Below are 26629 nucleotides of genomic sequence, written 5' to 3' on the forward strand. Positions count from 1 at the left end.
AAAAGGCTATCACCTCAAAAATACGTGCTAGTGCAGCATGCTGTTTTTCAGCATGCTGCACTAGCACGATAAATGATAAAATGTACAGAGACATGCTTGATGAAAAAAAATCTTCTGCCATCTTCCAGGATAATGAAGACAAAACAAGGGTGGGTGATCCCAAACACACACCCAAGGAAACTCTCAAGTGATTTTATAGAAGCAAAATAAAGTTGATAGGATAGCCCAGCCAATTACCTGCACTGAATCTAATCTAGTCTATGGAAAGGACTGAAGCTCAGAGTTCATAGAAGGGGCCCAAAAAACCTTCAGAATTGGAAGATTGTTTGTGTGGAAGAATGGGCCAAGCTCACACCTGACAAATCCATAGGGATGGGTATTGATAAGATTTTCACGATTCCGATTCCATTTTCGATTCTGTTTAACGATTCGATTCTTTATCGATTCTCTTATCGATTCTTTTTAAAAAAGGAGAACACTAAGGTCGATTAGCTTAGAACTTTGTTTTATATCTTCTCTTTGAACAAGATAGAAATTTAGTAACATCTTCAGAGATCCAGCCTATGGCTCTTCAATGGGGTGTCACAGGGTCCCCAGGAAAAAAAATTGTAAATGTAAAATTATAAAATAAATATATACAGAGTGGCGCGGCTGCCCCTCTGTTGGTCTTCCTTGGTCTCTTGTGTTCTGAGGGCCTCTGGATGTCTGGAGTTTTGATCTCCTCCATACACCTGTCCCCTGGTGGACGGGGCTGTGGCTCCCCACACCCTCTAGCAGATCATTACATGAAGAAACATGAAGGAACCTTTTAAAAACAAGCTCACAGGTGTACACACGGGTGCTCACACACACAAACGACACCCTTTTTGGCTCCTACCTCAAAGCACACTGTGCGCTGTCGATCTTACGTGCTGCACAATAATGTTTAATATTTAGTATTTACAGTTATATTCCCATATATCATCGTGATGTTGTTTATTCTATTGCTCTCGTTTTCTTCTGCTTGTTTTCTTTTTTCATTCTCAACAGGTGAAATTAAAAAAGTATCTACTGTTATCTATTGTTAGCTAGTTTATTGTGATGGTGTTGTTTTTATTATGTTGCTCTTTGTTGTTTGTTTTCTCTTCTGGTATTTTATATACAGGTGATCCAGGTGTTTTGTTTGTTTTTCTTTCTTTCTTTTTTCTTCCCCCCTTTCTCACCATCTCTTCTCCCCTCTATTTTTCTTTCTCTCCCTCCCTCTCTTTCTTTCATTCTTTCTCCCTGTCCTATCCCCCAGTCATGTCTGTCCCGTCTTTAAAAAACGAAAATAAAATAAATACATAATTATAATAAAGGTCAATCAAATGGACCAATATGGCAAGGCCATGATGATCCACTTGGTAAAGTAAATCCACTTGGCATCTTTCTTGGCCTTCAGACAACAATTCTGATGGCTAAAGATCCAAACGGGACAGGCAACAAAAAAAAAGAAAAAGAAAAAAAAAAGAAACAGTGGGAACCGGTTCTCAATAAGAACCGGTTTTCGATACCCATCCCTACTAGGTGTGAAAATGGTAGGTGGATAGAGTAGGTTTTAAAAATGAAAAATATGCATATATTTAAGAACATTGTTTTCTCACTTATAACAGATGTACCATCTGTAAACTCCAAAATGCTGTTCTCTGCGGGTTAGACTATCTACTGATATTTTTTACTTTTTTAGTATAGTAGTGAGATTTGTTTTCCGGTTAGGCTGGGGATACATTTTCCTGAAAAAAAACAAAACAAAACAAAACAAAACAAAAAAACACGCATGGGGGTCCCCCAGTCTTTTTTTTTTTTTAATTTATATGCTCCACTGCTTATTGACTGGTACACACAAGCAAGACCATATAACCCCCATATTCGCATCCCTAACTATCTGTCACATCGGGCACTCTGTCCTATGCCTTGTTATTTGATTATGTTTGACACACAGCACTTTGGTCACCAGCTGTTGCTTTTAAATATGTTATAGAAATAAACTTGACACATTTTTTAAATTTATTTTTAAATGATATTAGATAACATCTAGAAGTTATCATTAGTTCTCTTTCACAACGTGTAGTTTTATTATTTATGTGTTATCACACATGGGGATTTTACGGGACTGCTTGATTTTTTTTTTCATATTTTAAATGTTCAGACAGTTTTTGATGCCTCTATCACAAATACTGATTCATTTTGATGGAAATAAAGATCAGTGAAAATTTCAACCTTTTTAATAGTTTTTGAGATGATCATGTTCTAACATTGTCTTTTGTTTAAAAAACAGCAACAACAACAAAAAAAGCATGAAAGTGGGTGGAAGCCTTTTTTTAAAAAATGCATAAAAAATTGAGGCTAAAATGATCAATACATACCCAAACTTTGGTTAGTTTGGTTTTTATGCTGATTTCAGATGGCAAGACCCAAGTCTTCAAAACAAAAAAATCACTTAAATAACAAAAATATCTTCTGAATTATATTTAAATTATCATCTGGAAAACCCAGAATTTTGTTCTATTTGGATAGGAAAATCTTATGGGCAGAAATCTGCGCCATCAGAAACTGAATTTGAATAAGTTAAATTTGAATTTGAATTGCTCAGATTGAATCTGAATTGTAACTTGAATAAATGCTTTTGAAAACTGAATTTGAATTAGTCTAATTTGAAATTGAATTTATGGTTTGAAAATGATCATCACTAAATTGAAATTGAATTTTATATTTTGAAAATGTATTGATTTGCTTTGAAACTGCATTTTATCCTTTAAAAATTCAGCTCTCGAATAATTTCAGTTTCACTTCTCACCATTCAGTTTCAGTTCCAAAATTCAATTTCAGTTCCAAAATTCAGTTTTTTGGAACTTACATCCAGTTCAAGCGCAGATTAATAGAACTACGTTTTACTAGCGGACCGAAAGTGTTACTGACGGGAATCTACAGCATCTTGAGCTGAATTAAGACTTCAGAAGTCATTCGTCATGTCGAATGACCAGCGGATAAACTCTCAGGTTGGTAATAAATGTATTACATGTATAAGAACAAGCGTCATGTTAACAAATGATAGCCGTAAGGTAACTTTTATGCTTATTGTAGCTGTTAGCTAAAAACGCTAATTTAGCGTAGTTTGCCCTCAGCTTTGACAAACAAATATGATCGACTGTTTCTAGTAGAATTCCAAAGTTGTCATCTTGTACCCTCTCAGAGTACCCCCTCTGTATGCTTGCAGAGACCCCTACAGTAGGGAAACATGCAAAACGGTGTCCAAACCTTTGTATTTTAGCTTTATTTATGTCTTACACAGCATCCCAACTCTTTAGCTAACTTAATAACTTTAGCTAAAGTGAATAGTTAGTCTAATTCATTAGTGCAGCATTACTGGATCACCTCTGTTTGAAGTGATATAATATGATATACAACTATCACTGTGTTTAACTACCATAATAATTCTTAGGGTACTGAGTGCATGCCTAATTAGATTTTTTTTTTATAAACATACTGCTCCATTACTATGTTTGACAGGCTTAAGTTGTCGGGTCACCTCCTAAATCATCTAAACCATCTTTTACAGGTGTTTTGTGCCAGAAATGGAGTGTCCACTGAAGACTGAAGATACTGAATCTCTACACCTTGCCTTTGATCCCTCTTGTGCCTTCATCTAGACAAGAGACATTAACTTAACCACTCTCATATGCTCTGTACCTACATCACCTTCCCTGACAGTTGTAGCTTGGCTCATCTGAGGGAGAAATTATAAGAATGTGTTATTTTGCAAAGTGCTCTCCAGGGTTCCTAAATAAAATATGGCATTGAGGTCATTTCTTTTGAATGAATCCCTTCTTCTGAAATATAAGAACCTCTCCTGGTTTTAATGGCACTTTGGATTTCCTTACTTTCTGTTCCACTTCCAAACCCAAATAGATGCTGACACAGTAACATGGAAGAGGGAAAGAAGTTGGAAAGGACAACTACAAATAAACCTAATGCCTAACAATGAAAAGTGTAAAATAAGAACAATAATAATAATAATAAAGATAAAAGATGAAGTAACAAGTTTTTAGTTTTTTGTTTATTCCAAATGATCATCCAGATGTCTGTGACATGTGATGACAAACACCATAATGGAAGGCCTTTGTCATCACATGCTTAAACTCATCATATATTTTTGCATATGCTGAACAGGCAGTCTGACATGCTGTAACTGTGGGGTAGAAAACAGCATGAACACCATACGGCAGGGGTCTCAAACTCCAGTCCTCGAGGGCATGGAAAAGTTGCATGACACTGGCCCTTGAGGACTGGAGTTTGAGACCCCTGTCATATGGAATATGACAGGTGTGGTTGAACTGCATGAAGACTCTGAAGTTTCTCTTCTCTTCTGGCAGGACAGGAATGTGGCCTTGTCCTGTGAGCCACTGTAAGGATGTACTTAAGAGTAGAACTGAACTGTCACTGGCCTCAGGCTCTTCACCCTTTTCAAAGACAAAGCAGTCATTTAGATAAAATATTAGATATTGTTTACCTGTAAATGCACAAAGTAAATTTAGAAATGTAATTCTTGTCAAGAGTGAACAAGCACTGATAGTGTAATCTACAGCTGTGGCCAAACGTTTAGAGAATGAGAAGTGTTGTTTGCTTATTTACAAAGTTTGCTGTTTCAGTGATAGTTGTATATCATATTATATCACTTCAAACAGAGGTGATCCAGTAATGCTGCACTAATGAATTAGACTAACTATTCACTTTAGCTAAAGTTATTAAGTTAGCTAAAGAGTTGGGATGCTGTGTAAGACATAAATAAAGCTAAAACACAAAGGTTTGGACACCGTTTTGCATGTTTCCCTACTGTAGGGGTCTCTGCAAGCATACAGAGGGGGTACTCTGAGAGGGTACAAGATGACAACTTTGGAATTCTACTAGAAACAGTCGATCATATTTGTTTGTCAAAGCTGAATTCAGGGCAAACTACGCTAAATTAGCGTTTTTAGCTAACAGCTACAATAAGCATAAAAGTTACCTTACGGCTATCATTTGTTAACATGACGCTTGTTCTTATACATGTAATACATTTATTACCAACCTGAGAGTTTATCCGCTGGTCATTCGACATGACGAATGACTTCTGAAGTCTTAATTCAGCTCAAGATGCTGTAGATTCCTGTCAGTAACACTTTCGGTCCGCTAGTAAAACGTAGTTCTATTAATCTGCGCTTGAACCGGAACCGGATGTAAGTTCCAAAAAACTGAATTTTGGGACTGAAATTGAATTTTGGAACTGAAACTGAATGGTGAGAAGTGAAACTGAAATTATTCGAGAGCTGAATTTTTAAAGGATAAAATGCAGTTTCAAAGCAAATCAATACATTTTCAAAATATAAAATTCAATTTCAATTTAGTGATGATCATTTTCAAACCATAAATTCAATTTCAAATTAGACTAATAATAATAATAATAATTCAGTTTTCAAAAGCATTTATTCAAGTTACAATTCAGATTCAATCTGAGCAATTCAAATTCAAATTTAACTTATTCAAATTCAGTTTCTGATGGCACAGATTTCTGCCCATACAATCTATTAATATTTTTTGTGGTTCAGTTTCTCATATTTGCTCAATCCAACATGAAGGTTTAATGAAAATAGCATTTTCTTCATTTGCATTTATTAGCGTGCGCTCGAATATAGACAGCTTTAGTTATTTTTCATATTTTAGCAAGCCAATAATGTACCTGGTGAAGTTTTCAAATTACAGATTATGATTTGTTTTTAGCTATTAGATAGAGCAGACCGATTCTGAAAGTTTAAAGCAATTTCATGATGCATGCTCAATCATCCAGGTAAGTAAATCTCCAAAAGTTGATTCTGTTCATCTGGACGTAGCGTTTAAAGCAATTTGATTTATGAAGCTAAAGTTACACAGCAATCATTATATATGTTCAAACTTTGTAAGACAGATGGACAACCGTACCCTCAAACACACAATAATAACATGGACTGAACCACCACTCACAACCACTAGCACTTTATATAGCCTCTGTAGAAATTATCCACATATCTCACTTATCTTAACTGCACTACTGTATAGTTCTGTGTAAATAATCATTCTGTACATACGATAATTTTTAATCCTACATCTGTTTATAACTTGCATAGTTCACATTTCTGTATAACTGTATATCTCAGATTTCTGTAGTTTTTTTTTTATTTCATATTTATATCCTGTTCATAGCCTGTACATAGCTTGTACTCACTACAGCCTGTACATACTTATAGTTATAGAATATTCACAACATACTTCATACCGTGTACATTATAACATACTGGTATGCAGTAATACTGCATACCAGGAAAAAGAGAAAATCAGGTACATATTGTAATACTAAAAACTTCTGAGCTCTTTACCTCATTTTTTTCCAGGCTGCACTCAGACAAGGCCTTGTCTCCTTGTTCCTGGAAGGTGATGATGATTAGAGCAACAAAGATGTTGACAAAGAAGAAGGGGAAAACGACAAAGTAGACCACGTAGAAGATTGACATTTCTATCCGATAGCCTGGACTGGGACCCTGGTCTTCAAAGGTGGCATCCACGGAGTGCTTCAGAACACTGCAGCAAGGAAGGTACAGGAACATATCCATGCAATCACTTTAAGCTAAGCATTATAAACTATATAACTCAGGCTAGGAAACGTTGCTGTGTGTGTTTCCCAAGAGAACAAAGTGAAACAATTCTTTAGTTAAAGCAAAGTAAAATTAGCTATTAGCTAGAGCAGACTACATGATAGTGGGGATTGTTGTGTGTCTTCCCCCTCTCCTCACTTTCACTATCAAGGCAAATTTGACTAATAAAGGCAAATTGCAAAAAACTAAAAAACAAACAAAAAGAAAACAAAAGCCTTCAGGTTACGAGAAATAAGCTGTATATACAGTGGGTAAAACAAATACTGAACACGTCACCAGTCTTCTGTATATATATTTCTAAAGTTGCTGTTGACATGAGATGTTGACATGAATTACTACCAGAAGTTGGTAACAACCCATCCAGTTCACACATGCAAAGAAATCAGACACTGATATCCCTAAATTAAGTTATATATACTAATGACAAATGACACAGGGAAAAAGTAGTGAACACGCTTATTGAAACTAGTTGTACGCATTGGCTTCAAATCCTTAAGGTTCTTTTTCTTTTCCATAGATGAGATTGGATTCAGGTTAGGTAATTGACTGCACGATTCTATCAGTTTTATTTTCTTTCTCTGAAACCAGTTGAGAGTTTCTTTGAGTGTGTGTTTGGGATCATTGCCTTCCTGAAACATCCACCCTCATTTCATCCCCGTCATCCTGTTAGATGGCAGCAGATTTTTTATCAACAATGTCTTGATACACTGATACATTTTCCATTGATCTTTCCTTCAATTAAAATAAGTGGTGCCAGTGCAGTATGATGAAAAACAGGCCTCACACCATGATGTTCCTTCCTCTAAACTTCACTCTTGGGGTTGTATGTTTGAGGTGATAAGCTTTCCCTTTTAACCTGAAAATATGGTGTGTATTATGGCATCAAAAGAGTTCAATTTTGTTATTATCTGACCAGAATATATGCTCCCAGTTTTTCACAGGCTTTTCTAAATGTTGCTCAGCTAACTTTAATTGTGTTTCAACATGCGTTTTCTTTAGCAATGTAGTGATGCTTGGTGAGCATGCATACAGGCCTTGGCAGTTGAGGGCATTTTTTTTTTCTTTTAAAACAATTATACCTGCTGATTTCAGGTCATTCTTTAGCTCTCCACAAGTGGTCCATGGTTCTTGGACAACTTTTCTGATATTTTTTTTTCACTCCTCTTTTTGAAATCTTGCAGGGAACACCTGGTTGTGGCCAGTGTTGGGGAGTAACGAAATTAATGTACCGCCGTTACGTATTTAAAATACAAAATATGAGTAACTGTATTCCGTTAGTTACCGTTTAAAAAGGTGGTACTTAGAATACAGTTACTTTGCTGAAATAAAGTGATTACACGGCGGTATTTTCCTGTTTCATATGTTCGACTATGCCCTCTCTATTTTTGGTTTCCACGCCCCAAACAAAACACGCATTAAGAGGCCTGTGTCTCAATCTCGCGGCCCATGTCACCTCTACTTGCGGCCCGCATAATGACGTGAAGAAATATTTTTAAAAATTATTCACAAAAATGATTTAATATGAAGGCAATAGGCAGAGTGTTACAGGCATAGCCCTAAAGAATGTAGCTTCATGGACAGTGTAGTCCCTTCTGCAGGGAGAATGGACTGCCGTACCCGTTATGTGTCTGTGAGCGAGGGAGGGAGAAAAAGGAAAAGTACGAGCTGTCACCGAGCAGAAACGGGAGCTGGAAGCATGCAAATATAATAATAACCACTGCAGCCAAAAAGAGTGCCTGACGAGCCCAGTTATAAGTAAGCTATTAAGACTCGGCTGTACACTTTTTTCGTGTTTTCCTCCGAAAAAAATAAGTTCCGTTGGAGCAGCCTTTCAACGCCTCTCTCTGTCTCTCGCTAGCAAAGTTGACCCAGACAACAAAGTAAAGCTAGTTTTCGGCTATGAGACCGACGCGGAACCCGACATATTAGCCAGAGGTCCCTTTACTACGGTTCGGAGCCGCGGACCTGTTTTATATACGCGTGGAATAGTTTTCTATAGGAGATCGCTGCAAAAAGTGCAGCCTTACCTAATGTCCACCCTACTGTTACTCATTTATATTAAGATTTAAAAATCTAGTCGGTATTGGTATGGCGAGTAACCTTCAGTAAAAGTCATAATTCACACAGCAATAGTACAGTCATAGTACAGTAGTTGTAAAAAGCATGATAGGTAATCCAAAGTATTCAGAATACGTTGAGTCATTGAGTAACGTAACGGAATACGTTACAAAATACATTTTGGGGCATGTAATCTGTAATCTGTAGTGAAATATATTTTAAAAGTAACCTTCCCAACACTGGTTGTGGCCAGTTTATGATGAAATGTTCTTTCCACTTCCACATTATGGGCCTAAAAGTGCTCACTGGAACCTTCAGCAGTTTAGAAATTTTTCTGTAACCAATTGCACCAGCCCATTTTGCAATAAGGTTGTACAGTTGAGAGAGCTCACTAGTTTGTCCATCATGAGATGTTTTTTGTATGACACCTATTTATATGCCATCAGCTGAGACTGAACGAGTTAATATTAATTTGCACTAAGTGGCAGGATTGCTTTCTAATTACTGATACATTTCAGCTTGTGTCATGACTTTTAATGCCTTTTTGCATTTCCTGTTTTTCATGTGTTCAATATTTTGTCTCTCTGTCATCTGTGGTTTGATTCTTTGCATGTGTGGACTGGATGGATTGTTACTGACATCTTTTGAGAATTTCATGTCAATAGCACATTTCGAAATATATATAATATAAAATTAGTGGCATGTTCAATACTTATTTTACCCACTGTAATGGACTTTGAGAAGAAGTCCTGGCCAAGCGTTATATATCGTTTTACAGAAAATTACTCACAGAGCTATCTATGAAATAAAAAGCACTGGAGTTCTTTAAATTTGTTGAAGACATTTCATCTCTCATCTGTGAAACTTCTGAAACTTTCATTTCCACCATTCATTAAAAAATGGTAGAGTTCCAGGTATTTAAACACTAGTGAGAGTTATCCCTTAAAGAGGGTTGTTGACCCACTATTGATCAGACAGCTCATCACATGCGCCAAGGTGTGAAAAAGGGTGTGGGTCATTATTAGCAGAGATTTCAGGTAAACCATTGTGAGACGTTGCCTCACCCTATCATGTGACCTATTGAGATCACCTGATAGAAGATGTGAGTGGGCATTAAGGCACCTGGGAAGGGTTCTCAAAACTGGATTGTAGATGGCAGACAGTTGGTGTTGAAAGACTGTGATGTAACAGTGTTATAACACTGGGAAATGTATAAAAAAAATTATTTCTAGGAAAATATTTACAAAAGCTAATCCTGGTTTGTAAAGTCTTATTGACTTGCTATATTATTTTAGCATATTACTTATGTAAGCATTCCCCTTAAGTGTCAGGTCATTATTAGGGGTGGGGGAAAAAATCGATACTGTGTAGTATCGTGATATTTTGTTTGCTAATAATGAATCGATACAGGGACAGCAGAAATCGATATTTTGTTACAAAAAAAGTTTTTGTGCTCTGACTTCAGAGCATGTTGATCAGCTCCTTTTTCTGAGCAAGAATCCTGACATTCCTTCACTGTCCAAATGTGTTTAACTTTTTTTTGGCAGCAATAAACATGACAGTTTACTTATTTTAATTTAAGACATGTTTTATTTTAATTAAGTTTAAAACTTTTTTATTTAATGTAAAATTATATTTTGTTTTAATTTACTTTCAAATTCTTCAGTTGCTGAATGGGCTGCATAGTTTTCATAAATTGCATAGTTCAGAATAGCTATAATTGTACCAGATGGTTGCATTCAGTTAAGTTGGACTAGACTGTAATACAAACCGTTCAGTTTGTCAACAATAAAACTGACTGAAATGAGAGAAAGACTGAGTGCGAGACTTTGATATTAGATAAAATGAAAATTGATAAAGTTCACCTTTATGTACAGAATCTGAATATCGCAAAATATTTTTAAAAATTGCAATAATATCGTATCGTGCATTAAGTATTGTGATAATATCGTATCGTGGGATGTATGGTGATTCCCACCTCTAGTCATTATTGGTAATTATTGGTCCATCTGTGCTCACTCTAATCAACTCTTCACTGTCGTCTGGTATAGTTCCGGTTTATTTTAAAAATGCTGCTATTCTCCCACTTTAAAAAAAAAACCTCCGCTAGACCCATCTCTTTGGAGCAGCTACAGACCTATCTCTAAATTACCCTTAATTGCTAAGCTTCTTGAAAAGGTTGTGGCTAAGCAACTTATAGCAACTCTGGACAAACATAGCATTTGCGATAAGTTTCAGTCCGGCTTTCGCAGAGCTCACTCCACAGAAACAGCCCTTCTTAGGGTCTCAAGTGACATTTTGATGAATAATGATGCAGGAAAATGCTTGGTCCCACTTATGTTGGACCTAACATCGGCTTTTGACACTGTTGACCACCACATCCTCCTCGAAAGGCTTAAATATTGGGTTGGTGTATCGGGTACTGTCTTGGAGTGGTTCTCCTCATATCTACATAACCGATCTTTTTCTGTGATGGTCTCTGATTTTAGGTCATCCTCTGCCTCCCTTACTTATGGTGTCCCTCAGGGTTCGGTTTTGGGGCCTTTATTGTTCTTAATATATCTTCTCCCCCTCCAGCATATAATGGGCTCTTTTGAGGACATTTCTTATCACTGTTATGCTGATGATATTCAGTTGTACATCTCTTTTAAGCCCCAGGATTTATCTAACCTTCAGCTTTTAAATGACTGCTTAGATTCCATCAAACGTTGGATGGCTGTAAATTTCCTCCAACTCAACGAGGGGAAAACTAATATGTGCTCTGGACAGATTTGTATCCCAGATAGCGAAAGCCCTTGGTCCTCTTTCTGTGTATGTTAAATCCTCTATCAGGAATTTAGGTGTCACTTTTGACTCGACTCTCACATTGGATGGGCATGTGAAATCTCTGGTTTGGTCTTGTTTTTATCATTTAAGAAATGTGTTAAGCCCTATTTTATCTTGCTCGAAACTGGAGATAGCTATACATGCATTTATTTCCTCACTATAGAGATCGAAAATGTGACGTCATTTCCGGGGTAAAACTGCAAAGGATTGTAGGTACGAGTGGCAAGCGGTACTAGCGCATGCAGGCTTTCACATGAAAACAGTCACACAGCAATAAAAAGAAACACAAAGAATGGCAAGAAGCTGTTGTATTATTAACTGCAATAGCCGGTCGCAAGACAGCCACGGGAAGCTGACGGGTAAAGAGATTGTTTTTTATCGGATTACGTCATGGAAGAGAAACTGTTCAAGCCATGTTTCCAATGTAACAAAGAGCAGACAGATGGCCTGGATTGCAGCTATTCGAAGACCAAATATAACATTCCAGAACACTCCAGCTCACATTTAAGTCTGCTCCAAGCATTTCCAAAGAGTCTTGTGTTGTAGTTATTACGTAATTTATCATAACATAATTGTTGATGTAGGTTACAATTAAGCCTTATATTGATTTTAATTGAATTGGTTTCGCTATGCTGCTTTGTTCACTGTGGCTTTGCGGGCTAATATTTGTAGTGTTTTGTAGGAAAACCAGCCTAAATGCTGGAATGCGATCCAGACTGGGAACCCTCTATCAACCTGGGTCATACTAAGTTTAAAGCTGCTACCACAGCGAGATTTGATTGGTTAAGAGAGAGAGCGATATCAAAACAGCCACAAAAAGTCCCGTATATATGTGTCCAAGGGTTGTATTGAAGCAATCAAGTGATGAATAACTGTTTTCCAGTATGTTATTTTGCAATGTTTTTTGGTGTTTTTTGCATTATTGATTTGCTAATAAAGCATAATGGAATACAATTTTGCCTCTTTCTTGTAAGATTCTATAATAGAATGAAACAATATGGCCAGTTATAAATAAAGACAATAAATTTAATGAATTATGAAACACTAATTTTATTTCTATTAGATCTGAAAATGTTGTGTAATACTACAACCTAAAAAGACAAATAGATTGCGTTGGCCTGTACAGGAGATAAAGGAAAGAAAATTAACAACAGCTGTGAAATGGAATAGTCCAAATCACCAAAGTAAACTGGACCTGGGCTTGTTGCAGGGATCTGAAGTTACTAAACATTTTGTGAGTGTATGCACTCAGACTTAGGACCATACAATAATAAATATGTGCGTGATGAAAGTTGGGCAGCACGCTAACGTCCTTACTCCACTCTGTATGCACGTATGGGTCTAACCCTTTCACTCCTTTGATTTTTCCTCATACTTTTTTTTTTGCGTTTTCGTCAAGTCTGTCTTTGCCGTGTTCTCCGTCATTTTGTACATAACTGTTTTTGGGGCAAATAAAATGCAGGTAGGGATTAAAACCGCAGAATTAATGATTACCAGTGCTGGAAATGCTAGCGCTTGATGCAGTGTTTTGATTTTGCTGCCACTCGTACTCACAATGCAATGCGCGAAAGTCACGTGTTCTGTCAATCTCTATTGTAACTCTTTGTTTATGTGTCTAAGCAAAGGTTTTCTGGATCGTCTGCAGGTTGTGCAAAACACTGCAGCTGGGCTGTTGACAAAACCTCCAAGTATCCACATGTGACACCATTGCTATTTCAGCTACACTGGCTTCCTGTTGAATTTAGAGTACATTTTAAGATCCTGGTCTTGACATTTAGAGTCTTGCATGGACTGGCACCACCCTACATCTCCGATCTGCTACAGCCCTATGTCCCTAGCAGGTCCCTGAGGTCATCTGATCAGGGCTTACTTGCTATAAAACAGACTAAGATGAGAACAAAGGGTGACAGAGCTTTTGCCACTGTGGCCCCGAGACTGTGGAACTCTCTCCTTCATACATTAAGAACCGTGGACTTGGTAGTTGTTTTTAAAAAACAACTCAAAACTCACCTTTTTAAAACTGTTTTTGGTTAAATTTCTGCCTGTTTTATATTGTCTGGTTTACCCTTTGATTATTTGTTATCTTATGTGCAGCACTTTGTGATTCTGTCTAGAAAGGTGCTATACAAATAAAATATTTTTTATTTATTTATTATTTAAACGTCAGATATTTTAAATTTAGCTGTTTTTTGTTTGGTTCATCTCATTTTGAGTTAGGCACCCTTTTGCAGCTTCTTATATTCTCTATATTATTTTACAAGTAGCTTGAAACAAAAGAGGAAGCCCATTCATGGTATGCATAAACTATTTTATTTACAAGAGGTGAAAACAGGTCAGTATAGCAGTGGTGACATATACTTTGATGAGTAGTAGGAGTAGGAGGAGGGAACTGATCAATAATTTCTACTCTGGCTCTTACCAGTCGTATCTGCCCCTGTCCAACCATCTCACCCAAGTCACTGTGGCCTAAGCACACTCACATTTTGGCAAGGTTCACTATAAGTTCACTTCTACACCACAGTTTTTTTTATTGAAAAACTGTTACAATATACAACACAACACAAGCACCTCCCACCATAAAGGTGGGAGGTGCTTGTGTTGTATTGGTTACCCCCCTTGGTTACAAAAGACAAGGCACTATGTGTGTGTGTGTGTGTGTGTGTGTGTGTGTGTGTGTGTGTGTGTGTGTGTGTGCACGTGTGTGTGTGTGTGTCATGGGGGTGCGTTTGTGTGACCTCCTGCTCACAACTGTTTTTAACAACATCCTTGGTCATAAAGAGGGTAATCTCCCCCACACCGAATATATGGCTCAATTCCTGCATTGGTTCACCATGCACAACACAAGTCTGCGACCTGCCAGAGAAGGCTCTGTCGCCACAAGAATGAAGTAGTCCGTGGAATTGACAACATGAGTTTTGAACTGGACCTCATGGTTTTCTCTAGAGCAAAAATAATTAGGAGCTCAGACAGGTAAGAAGGGGCTTGGCCGGTAAGTGCCTTAAAAACAAAAAAGTAAGAGTTTAAATTGGATCCTGTAAGGAACAGTGACCCAGTGTAAAGAGGCTGGGGTTATATGCTCCTTCCATTTAGCGCCAGTTAGTGCCGAAATTTCAAGTTATTTTCTCGAAATTTTGAGATAAGTAACACGGAATTTTGAGTTAGTGCTGCCAGTCGGTAATCTACATGGTAATCTACGTGAATGATGTCATTTCCTTGTTACCCGGAAGCTGAAGCCCTCAGCTACAAATGACATAGCTAAGCTACCAGTATTACAGCCAGTCATGAATGCACAAATTGCTGAGTATTTTCAGTGTGGCTTCAGAAATTATGAAATCCTTGTGTTATTAGCCGAATCACATGGCATTACTATCGGCAAACATACTCTCGAAAGCACCAATTTGTTGCGATCCGGTTTTGAGTGGGCATTCCTCTGTGCCATATCCTTCCAGGTAACAACAAAATGACATCGTTCATGTAGATTGCTAATTGGCAGAGCTAACTCGAATTTTTTAATTACTTTTCTCAAAATTTTGAGTTACGGCCCTGGGCATAATGTCTCTTGGTGGCTGTTTCTTGTTCTGTCTGTGTCTTTAAGTCCCTGCAGGTCCCTGATTGGATAAGCTGACGGCTGCTGATTGGTCCCCTGATCATGGTTGCTTTAAAAATCCCTCACCAGCAGTTGTTCGGGGCAGCAACTGACAGCAGCATAGACCTGACCCTGGCCTCCAAACTCTGTGATATTTGTGATTCTCGTGACTTACTGAGCTTTGTACATAGTGTGTACATTAGTTTTCACTTGTAAATAGCACATTGTAAATAGCACTGAAACAGAAGGGGTGAGCTGCCTTATTATTTTTCCTTGTACTGTTTTCTCCTGTTTATTTCAGTTAGGGAGTTAGGTGTAGCGTTTGTCTTTTGTTTGATTTTTGTTTCACATAGGGTTTTAGATAGCACCTCCTCACCTGACTTAGCTTGTTTTGTTTGTTATTTTGGCCTTTGTTCACCCCGGAGCTTCATTTTCAGTGTAGAAAAATAAACCACCGTTCACTAAGAAATAGTTTTTTCTGTGTATGGTTTTGGGGCCCAGGGCGGGTTCACTTCCTTTTTTAACTCTTATGTTACGTTCCTGTACCCCTAGACTGGGACGTAACAATGAAGTCCTTGTGTTATTAGCCGAATCACATGGCATTACTATCGGCAAACATACTCTCGAAAGTGCCAATTTGTTGCGATCCGGTTTTGAGTAGGCATTCCTCTGTGCCATATCCTTCCAGGTAACAACAAAATGACATTGTTCATGTAGATTGCTAATTGGCAGAGCTAACTCAAATTTTTTAATTACTTTTCTCAAAATTTTGAGTTAATAAGTCGAAATTTCGAGTAAATAACTCAAAATTTCAAGTTATGGATACTTTTTTTGTGTGGTGGAAAAGAGCTTCCATAGTCTTTACCTCACAATATAAACCTTGAAGGGTTTGTTAGTGTCATTTGGTCCTGTATAAATAAAATTGAACTTTATTATGCTATGATCTTTTCTGATTAATGTATTGGGTTTTCTGCTTGTTGGCTTGAACATCATACCAGAGCCTTCTGAATATTTGGATGAACTTCTGTCTTGGTAAGTTTTTATTTTCAGTTTTATTTGCATTTTTAAATAGTTAGTTTTCTCATTGGAATCATGTAAGGCTACATTTATGAACAAGGAACTACATTCCTGGACAAGCCCTGTTTTTCATTGAATACATTTTAATAATCAGACTAGCTGTACTTACGTTGGCCAGCCCTCCCCGGTCGAGACAGTGAAGAGGGTCAAAAAAGCCCACAGCACATTGTCATAATGGAACTCATACTTTTTCCACTCTCTGGGCATGGCGGCCACCTCGTCTTTGTCATAATCTAGGAATTGTCCTCTGTAAGAAATAAAGCAAGTGGAGACAGGCACACAATAAGTAGCATTTGAAAGTTTAGTTACTTAAGCTCTAAAATATGAAGTGAGGATGTGGGGATTTTTTTAGACCAACTTGCAGTCTTTCTCCAGGCCTTTGGACTCATCAGTGCAATAAAAGAATTTCCCCTTGAAGAGCTGAACTGCGATGACGGCAAAGATGAACATGAAGAGGATGTAAACAATGAGGATGTTCAGCACATTCTTCAGAGAGTTAACCACACAGTCAAACACCGCCTGAGGACACAAACAGATTTTAAATTTTAAATGAAGAAGAATACACAAAATTTGTAAATATGATTTAATGCTGGTTGTTTTGTTACTATGCTGCTTTCTTAACTAGAGCTGTCTACAAAATGACTACTAATTAACTGCTACAGTGCTCAGCATAAATGAGTACACCCCACTACGTTTGTCAGAAAACCTTTAGTTTCCTTTCTATGAGATACTATACTACAAAATATTCCCACAAATGTGGGCCATTGATTGCAAACAAGATTTGTTTATTTGTGCACACAAAAAAGTGATTTTCCTAACAAATTCATTCAAGCCCATGTCGCAAAATTGAGTACACCCCAATTATAGTCTTAGGAGAAAAGCCACGCTTAAGACTTCAAAATTCGAATTAACAGGCATTCAAGCACAGGTGAGTCTAATGATTCATTTAAGAGATGTCCAGCAGACAGGTGACTATAAAAGGACATTAATTAACAAAGAAAAGCCCTTCCCATTTCATGCTGTCAGCAATGGCTCCACATGGAAGAGAAATGTCACAAAATCTGAGAAAGGAAATAATTTCTTTACACAAAAAAGGTGAGGGCTACAATAAGATCAGCAAAGCTTTACATATCAGTCAAAGTACTGTAGCAAAAGTGATCCAAAAATTTAAAAAAGATGGAAATGCAACCATTGTACAGAGACGTCCAGGCCCTCCACGTAAGTTAACATCTTGACAGGAGCGTCTTCTGATGCGCACACTTCAGAGGAATGGCATGCATGGGTATCATCCATGAAGAAAGCCTCTCCTAAAGCCCATGCACAAAAAAGCACGCCTAGAATTTGCTAGGGCCCATGCTGAAAAAGATGAAGACTACTAGGACTCTATAATCTGGAGTGATGAGACAAAGATCACTGTTTTTGGAACTAATGGTTTCAAAACTGTATGGCGTGGTAAAGGTGAGGATTTCAAAATGAAATGCATGGTGCCTATAGTAAAACATGGTGGTGGCAGTAGTGATGGGATTTCCGGCTCTTTTTAGTGAGCCGAACCGAAAGAGCCGGTTCTCTAAAAAGAGCCGGCTCTTTTGGCTCCAAACCGGCTCTTCAGATTGTTTTGTTGCTTTAATTAATTTATTATTAACAATAATATAAAATTATGCACAAAAGGAATTACTAATGTAAAATAAAAAAGTGGTTTTATTTATATATTTTTATATATAAATATATGCGGTGGCCCCTAGAGATGAAACACGTACAAACTCCAAAACACATTTCTAGCATGAACTGAACTTCCAAAGCAGAGCTACTAGATCACTTAAATTACACAATTGAAAGCATATGCGTATTGTTTGTGTATTTATACACAAGCACTCATATATATTCAAATAATTAAAAAAAAAAAGTTCATTTACCTGTTATTACCACACATCAAATCCGGTCGTTGGTACTTGCTGGCTTGTGTAGCCACTAGGTAACAAAAGCTCAACATTGCACCTAGCATCCTGGAGCACTTCTGTTGTCTTTTGTACGTGCTTCAGAGTTTGTACGTGCTTCAGAATTCATACCTGTTTTGAAGTTTGTACATGCTTTGTCTGTAGGGGCCACCGTAAATATACTTTTATTTATTCACTCCACATAAAATGTAATAAATAAATCATATAATACAAAAACCAACTATTCACATTTCAACTTCTAACTATTTAAATTTTCAGCTTTTTCCTTTTACAAATTTAAAGTGAAACAACACAAAACACTGCAAACCACAACAGAATTAAATATAAATTTAAATATAAAAACAAAAAGAACATGCATATTCTCTGTCATATGGACCTGCATGAATAAACTTTCTGAATCCTTTATCCTCTGCAACTGAAAATAGTTGTGGATGATTACTATACCTTTCTAATGTGACGTTGTTGTCCCTGGCTCTTTCTCTATCTCTCCCTCCCGGTCTGTTCCTGTGCTACTGAGTGTAACTACCGCCCCTCCCCCCTCATCCCAGCGTAAAGCACAAGGCTTGCAGTGAAGCGGAAAAAAAGTGCGAGAGAGAGGGTGAGAGAAAGAAAAAAAAACCCACAGTTCACGATAAGGAGCCGGCTCGTGTCGTTCACATTAAAGATCCGGCTCTAAGAGCCATTTCGTTCGCGACCGACACATCACTAGGTGGCAGTGTCCTTATGTGGGGCTGCATGAGTGCTGCTGGTGTTGGGGAGCTGCATTTCATTGATGGTATCATGAACTTAATGTTGTGTACTGCTTTATAATGAAGGAGAAGATGCTGCCATCACTGCGTGCACTTGGTTGTTGTGCACTTTTCCAACACGACAATGATCCAAAACACACATCTAAAGCTACTGTTGCATTTCTGAAGAAGAACAGGGTGAAGGTGATAGACTGGTCAAGTATGTCTCCTAATCTGAACCCAATCAAACACCTGTGGGGTATTCTGAAGCGACAAGTTGAGCATCACTCTCCATGCAGCATCCAGGCTCTAAAAGAGGTTATTCTCGAAGAATGGAAAAAGATAGATGTTGCAATATGTCGCCAACTTGTTCATACCATGCCTAGAAGACTTGGTGCTGTCCTTGAAAATCACAGTGGCAATACAAAATACCAGATGTAGTAGTTTTTGTTGCAGGGTGTATTCATTTTTGCTTCAACCAATTTGAGTAAAACTGAAGATTTTGTGATCTAAGTTATATTATTAACCTTATTTTCATGTTATGGAGTGTTCACTAAAACTCAGCTTTGTGAAAATTTGGGAAAGTGTTTTTTTGTTCATTGAGCTACTGATTAAATTTGTACTTTTTAAAGGGGGTGTACTCAAGTCCTAGAATAGAACCTTGAGTTTTGGCAGGCGCTTGATGGTCTTCAGAGGCCTGAGAACTCGAAGAACCCTCAATGACTTGATAGTGCTGATGTCCTTGCCTTTGGTTCCCCTGTGAACAGCAAATATGTTTAGACCACACAAAAATGTATCCACAAACAATATGCAGTTAATGTAATCTTTGTCAATATTACTAACAAAAGCCATATCTGAAATTAGACCGTATGTTGTAACAGGGTTTGATTGTGGTAGGATGTGAATGAGGTGTGTTTAGATCAGCTGGGTGACAGAGAGATGAAGAAAACATTGAAATATTTTTATGAAAGTTTATTAAGCTCGATGCATGATGGTCAAGAAGTACAGATCAGCGTAGACCATAAACTATGTGGTAGTGTTGTACTGGGTGATAACAGGGTGAATGCTCATACACTAGACTCAGAGTTGTCTGCAAATCAGAGTGCCTGAAGGGGATTGTGGAGCAGGAGGAAATGAAACTTAACAACCAGGGAAATCTGGCAACTAGGCCCCTGCATATTACCCTCAAACTTATTATGATTATACAGTTTTTAAAAAACTTTAAACTCCATAATTTAATTTAATAATCAATATTAACCCTTTAATATATAAAAAAAACTGAACAGTTTTGATTCTTATATACTGAGACATGGGCTTATACATGAAGGTATGACTTCTAACAGACCACTGGATAATTTTTTTTCACTGCAAGTGTCAGAGAAAATTCAGTGCTTGATGACAAGATGAATATCAGTGCCATGCTTGTAAATGCAGTGCTGCAGTCAGGACACATTCCAAGAAAGTTGGTGAGCGTCTAATCGAAGAAACAAAGAGCCACTGTCCTGGCAAAGTAACATGACATATCTTAAAAGCTTCAACCACACTGGAAGTCACGTGGTCACCAGAGACCATAAAAAGTGAATGCCATTTGACAACTTTAAGTGACTACAGGCAAAATGACTGCTGACTACTAGCTACTTCAATGTCATTTATATAGCACTAAATCATAACAGCTCTTTATATTTTAAGGTAAAGACCCCTACAAAAATAGAGAGAATACTCAAACAATCAAACAACCCACTATGACCAAGCACTTGGAAAGCAAACTCTCCCTATTAACTGGAAGAAACCTCCAGCAGAACTAGGCTCAGGGAAGGTCAGCCAAGAGAGACAGGACAAAAAGTCTATGCAAAATTTGATGCAAAGTGTGAAAACACACAGAGTAAAAACAGGTGAAAAAGAAGCAGCCAGTACATCATCATCATAAGCTTAATCTTAAAGATAGAGAGATCGTCTGTCTCCCAAATCAAAACTGGGGACTAGCTCCAGTGGGGCGATCGTGGCTCAAGAGTTGGGTGTTCGTCTTGAAATCGGAAGGTTGCCGGTTCGAGCCCCGGCTCCGACAGTCTCGGTCGTTGTGTCCTTGGGCAAGACACTTCACCCGTTGCCTACTGGTGGTGGGGTGGCTGTAGCTCAGGTGGTAGAGCAGGTCATCTACTGATCGGAAGGTTGGTGGTTCGATTAGTCTGCATGCCAAATATCCTTGGGCAAGATACTAACCCCAAATTGCTCTCCGATGCATCCATCGGAGTATGAATGTGTGTGAATGTTAGCTATTAGAAAAATGTGCTTGTGCGAATGGGTGTGAATGGGTGAATGCACAAGTTGTGTAAAGCGCTTTGAGTGCTCAGATGAGTAGAAAAGCACTATATAAGAACCAGTCCATTTACCAGAGGGTGGCGCCAGTGTCCAGAGCCTCGCCTCTGTCAGTGCTGTGGCTACACTGTAGCTTGCCATCACCAGTGTGTGAATGGGTGGATGATTGTGTATAGTGTAAAGCGCTTTGGGGTCCTTAGGACCAAGTAAAGCGCTATACAAATACAGACCATTTACCATTTACTCTACAGAAGAGGGGCCTGAAAGCTGAAGACTCTGCCTACTATTCTATTTTTAAACACCTTAGAAACCACAATTAAAATCAAAATTTCAAAAGTGAAGTGCTCTGTTGGCATGATATGGTACTATGACGTCTTTAAGATGAGATGGGGCAAATGTTGTTGTGATTTAGAACTATATAAATAAAACTGATATGAAATTGAATTTAATTTTTCAAGACCTTGCATATGACAAGAAGGATTTTAAATTTATTCAAATCACTTTTATTGTCACATCACATGTGCTGGTACACTGGTACAGCACATGCGAGTATAATTCTTGTGTGCAAGCTTCACAAGCAACAGAGGTGTGCAAAACACAATAGCATAAGAACAAAGCAAAATATAAGAATAGGAATCTGAGAATTATAAGAATAAATATATGTACAAATATAAGAATGTATGCGCATTACTGAATAAGTATGCCAAATATGTATATATACATATTTATATATATATATATATGTGTGTGTGCATGTGTGTGTGTATAAATATATAAAATTTCGTAAAATAAACTACACAGAGGTTTAACAGAGAGCCAATGAAGAGCAGCTAATATGGAATAAATATACTCTCTCTTTCTAGTACTTGTCAGTACTCCTGTTGTAGGATTTTGGATTAAGTGGATTAACTTTCAGGATGATTTTAGAACAACCTGATCATAAATTAGAATAGTCCATCCTAAAAGTAATAAATGCATAAACTAGTTTTTCAGTATCATTCTGAGACAGGGTGTTCCTAATTTTAGAACTATTGAACAAAAGCAGCCCAGCACATTTGTTTAATTTGTTCACTGAAAGACCAATGTCAAAATGACTTCAAGATTCCTCAAAGTGTTACTGGCCAAGACAGAGTAAGTACCTGGTTAGATGCCATGTTTCTAAGATTTTTAGGGCTGAGTACAATACCCATTGGGGGGGGGGGCTTTTAATTAAGCAGCAAGGCAGAACAAAATCAGGGCTGTATCAAGACACGAGGACTAAACCCCAATTCAACCAGACCCAGACACCCCACTTTGTAGTTATTTATTTGTAAAAAGTGTTTGGAATCATGTATGATTTTCGTTCCACTTCTCACGGGTACACCACTTTGTATTGGTCTTTCACGTGGAATTCCAATAAAATTGATTCATGTTTGTTGTGGCTGTAATGTGACAAAATGTGGGAAAGTTCGAGGGGGCCGAATACTTTTGCAAGCCTATTGTAGCATAAGGGAGGTTTCAGGGTGCCCTGATACAATGCAAATATTTAGGAATCTGCATCAAGAATCTTGATCTTTGAGATTTCCTTAGTGAGCATCATTGTGATTAGGATCTTGGAAAGTAATTGGGGCGCTATGTGAAAAATGGCTATAACTCCTAAACATGGATCCATCCATTTTCTTCTGCTTATCCAGTTCAGGGTTGCAGGAGCACTGGACCGTGCCACTGTGCTACCCTAAATTTAATTCCAATTACAGTTCTAATTTATCTTAGGAGCTTGGAAAGAAAAGTGACTGGACTTCTTTAAGTTTCTTGAACACGTTTCACCTCTCATCTGAGAAGCTTTTCAGTTCTAAGGCAAAATGTTGAGAAACCCAGGTATGTAAGCCCTAGTAGTCGTTGTCCCTTTAAAGAGTTGGTGACCCACTATTGATCATGTGCCTCATCACATGCAGGAAGGTGTGAAAAAGGGTGTGTGTCATTATCAGCAGAGGTTTCGGGTAAAACCATTGTAAGACCTTGCCTTACATTATCATGTGACTTATTGAGATCAACTGACGCTTGAGGTGAGCGGGCACATCTCAAAACTGGATTGTAGGTGGTTGGTGTCGCAAGCCACCCCCTCTGTTCAAAGATGGTCGTTCAAAGTGGACATAAATGGCCTCTTTCACTCCTCTTTCAAACCATCTGGTCTTCTCTGTCCAAAATGCGAACACTGGCATCTTTGAAAGAGTGACCCTTGTCCTTTAGATGCAGATGTCCAGCTGATTCTTGTCCTGTCGAGGTGGCTCTTCTATGTTGTGCCAAGTGTTTATGAAATGGCTATTTGGTTTCTCCAATGTAGAGGTCTGAGCACTCTTTGCTGCACTGCACAGCATGCACTATGTTGTTTAGTTTGTGTTTGGGAGTTGTGTCCTTGGGATGAACCAGTTTTTGTAGTGGCTGGGTTTGACATGCACTGGGATGTCGTGCTTGGAGAAGATTCTCCCTGAGTTTCTCTGATAAACCTGCGACATAAAGGATGACAATGTTGATGTCTGACCATTTTTACTGTGCATCGTTATTGATCTGATGATAGCCCAGTTGGGATAACCACATTTTTTAAGAGCTTTCCTTACATATGTGTGTTCCTTTTCTTTCCTTTCTGGCTTTGAGTAATCAGGATTCTGCAACACCATCAGAAAACATTTCCTCTATGTTTGTGTTCCAGAGTGTGGTGGGAGTCAAAGGTACTGGTCTGCATGTACGGGCTTACGATAAACTTCAATGTCAACCTTGAGATTTATCGTAAGCCCGTACATGCAGACCAGTTTTCTATTCTCCTCAATGTGCATAGCACAATCCAGAAATGGCAAACTATTATCCTTTGTATCTTCCCTTTATGTTTGTATCCACTGAGTTGGTCTTAGAAATGAAAAAGCTTCCCAGAAAAGAGGGGAAACGTCCTCAAGAAACTTAAAAAAGTCCAGTCACGTTTCTCTCCAACCTCCTTAGATTTCCATGACCTGAATCACTAAGAACTACACAGACACACAGTTTAACTCAAGGTTTGTTTGTTTTTTTTTTACTAATCTTGGGATTAACTGTTTAGAAATTTAAAGTTGAAAGTATGCTCTTCATTTCTGTATGATTGTCTGATTTAAAATCAACTGTGGTGGAAGCAAAACTACAAAATTGCGTCAAGTGTTGTGGAGTTTGGACCAATGTACAAGATGCATGAACAGGGAAGAGTTAAATCAAAGTACACATTTAATAAGCTTATTGAAGCAGTCTAAAAATACAGTTTACAAAGCAAAAGGTAAAATGATTTCAACATAAAATGGAAACATTGAGAGGAATTATTATAAAGGAATCAGCACTATATATGCAAACACAGAAGGAGAATCAGGGAAAGTGGAAACACCTGGGGAAAAAGATGGAAATTAAACTAAACCCAAGACACCAAAGCCAATTAATTACCAAAATAAAAAAAAAGTGAGAACCAAAACAAAAAGGGGAAAACAGGGACATGAATGAATTTATCATAAGAGAAATTGACACAGGAGACAGACACTGACACAGGACAGAAAGGAAACATGGAGAACAAAATAAACAAACACAGGACAAACTAACAGTAACATGAACTAATCAATCAAGAAAGAACATACTGAGGAATAACACAAAGGTGAAATGTAAGCAATAAGTAAAATAATAATAATTTAAAAAATGAAATTGCTCTAATGCACATAAATTAAAGTATTCACAATGAGGTCTTTTTAGATACACAGTTACACTTGGGATTAAGGAAATGACTATGTAGGAATTTCTTATAGCTTTCAAAGAATACCCCTCAATACCAAGACATGGTGGGGAAGCAGAGGGAAAAAGTAAAATTAGACTTATTAAAAGAGCCAACAGTGTACACAACATTGTGTTAATGTCTGCCAGGCATGCATTAACCCAAGTCAGCTGACCAATGCGAAGCACATTAAAGCAGTCAATTAACCACAGCACATCAGCTGATCACACTGTTTAAAACTGCTACTACCCAGCTGATTAATTAACTGATTTTCTTCTACATAGCTCATTGTCAAATCTCAAACTGGGCATTTGAGCTGCTGCAGCCTGCATACAGTTGCTGTTACAGAATTCCCAGCACCGCCTACAATTATTAGACTTGCGTAACTCACTGAATATCATCAGTCATGTTTTGTCACTTATCCCTGCTCTGTGCTTATTTCTGCTCTCTACCACCTGCTTTCCCATATAAATATATATATGCGCATGTAGGAGTTAGCTCGTGCTAACTCATGTTAGCAGTTACTGTATTAGCAGTGGAGTTGGCAAAGAATCAACTAAGGGATAACTGCATCTATGCAAGCATTCAACTTGAGGTGACACTAAGGCAAAACACATGTGTAGCATTCTTTCATTTCATGGAGATATGTCACGGTCATTTAGCAAAATACTCATCTGATGCTGAAAAAACAGTCTATGCATTTATCAGCTTTAGGCTGACAGGGACTAGTACTGACAGGGACTAGAAAGAGAAAGCATATTTTTCCCATACTGGCTTCTTCATTGGCTCCCTGTTAAATCCAGAAACTGAATTTAAAATCCTGCTCTTCACATACAAAGTCTTAAATAATCAGGCCCCATCTTATAAGTGACCTTCTAGTGCCATATCACCTCATTAGAGCACTTCACTGTCAGACTGTGGGCTTATTTGTGTTTTCCCATGATGCATTGAATGTCACCCTTTTCACTTATACTATGTGTTTATACAATTCTCTGCATTTAATTATTAGTTATTATTAATCTCTGGCTCTGTACCACAGCGTGTCTTTGTCCTGTTTTCCTCCCCTCACCCCCAATTGGTCATGGCAGATGGCTGTCCCTCCCTAAGCCTGGCCCTGCTGGAGGTTTCTTCGTGTTAAAAGGGAGGTTTTCCTTTCTACTTTTGCCAAAGCACTTGCTCATACCGGGTCATATGATTGTTGGGATTTTCTCTATGTTCTCTTTATTATTGTAGGGTCTTTGCCTTACAATATAAAGTGCCTTGAGGCAATTGTAGTTGTGATTTCATGCTATGTAAATAAAATTTAATTGAAATTTTCATACTGTTTCTATTCCTTCTCTGCGCAGAAGTCCATTTTGAATTAGCTTCTTTGAATCCGCTACTGACAGTTTTATCCAAATCAAATTCAAATGTGAGAACATTATCAATTCATTTACAACTAAACCATTCACAGGTTTTCTATTTTGTTCCCAGGTTGAAATGGGAAAAAAAATCAACATGTGAGCCTTAAACTATGTTTTATATTCATGATTTTTTTTTTTTAATAAAATTACGTTATCCCTACAACTGCATACACACTGGAAGTGATTCACAGTGATGTGGCAACCAGGGAAAGTAAAGGAAAATCTACAACTTCAAGTGAC

General features: G+C 37.8%; 1 protein-coding gene across 1 annotated transcript in view; it reads right to left on the bottom strand.

The window, feature by feature from the left end:
• The window catches only part of LOC146375793 (voltage-dependent N-type calcium channel subunit alpha-1B-like), a 285946-nt gene that overhangs the window by 97486 nt on the left and 161831 nt on the right, over positions 1-26629 (bottom strand). The window contains exons 28-31 of the mRNA XM_084946389.1: positions 19574-19670; positions 16589-16749; positions 16340-16477; positions 6408-6609 (exon numbers count right to left, since the gene is read on the bottom strand). Of these exons, the coding sequence (XP_084802515.1) occupies positions 6408-6609; positions 16340-16477; positions 16589-16749; positions 19574-19670 (598 nt within the window). The remainder of the gene's footprint in view (positions 1-6407; positions 6610-16339; positions 16478-16588; positions 16750-19573; positions 19671-26629) is intronic.

The sequence above is a fragment of the Perissodus microlepis genome, chromosome 12 (assembly GCF_051167445.1).
Source record: "Perissodus microlepis isolate ML-2025 ecotype Zambia chromosome 12, ASM5116744v1, whole genome shotgun sequence".
Classification (NCBI taxonomy): domain Eukaryota; kingdom Metazoa; phylum Chordata; class Actinopteri; order Cichliformes; family Cichlidae; genus Perissodus; species Perissodus microlepis.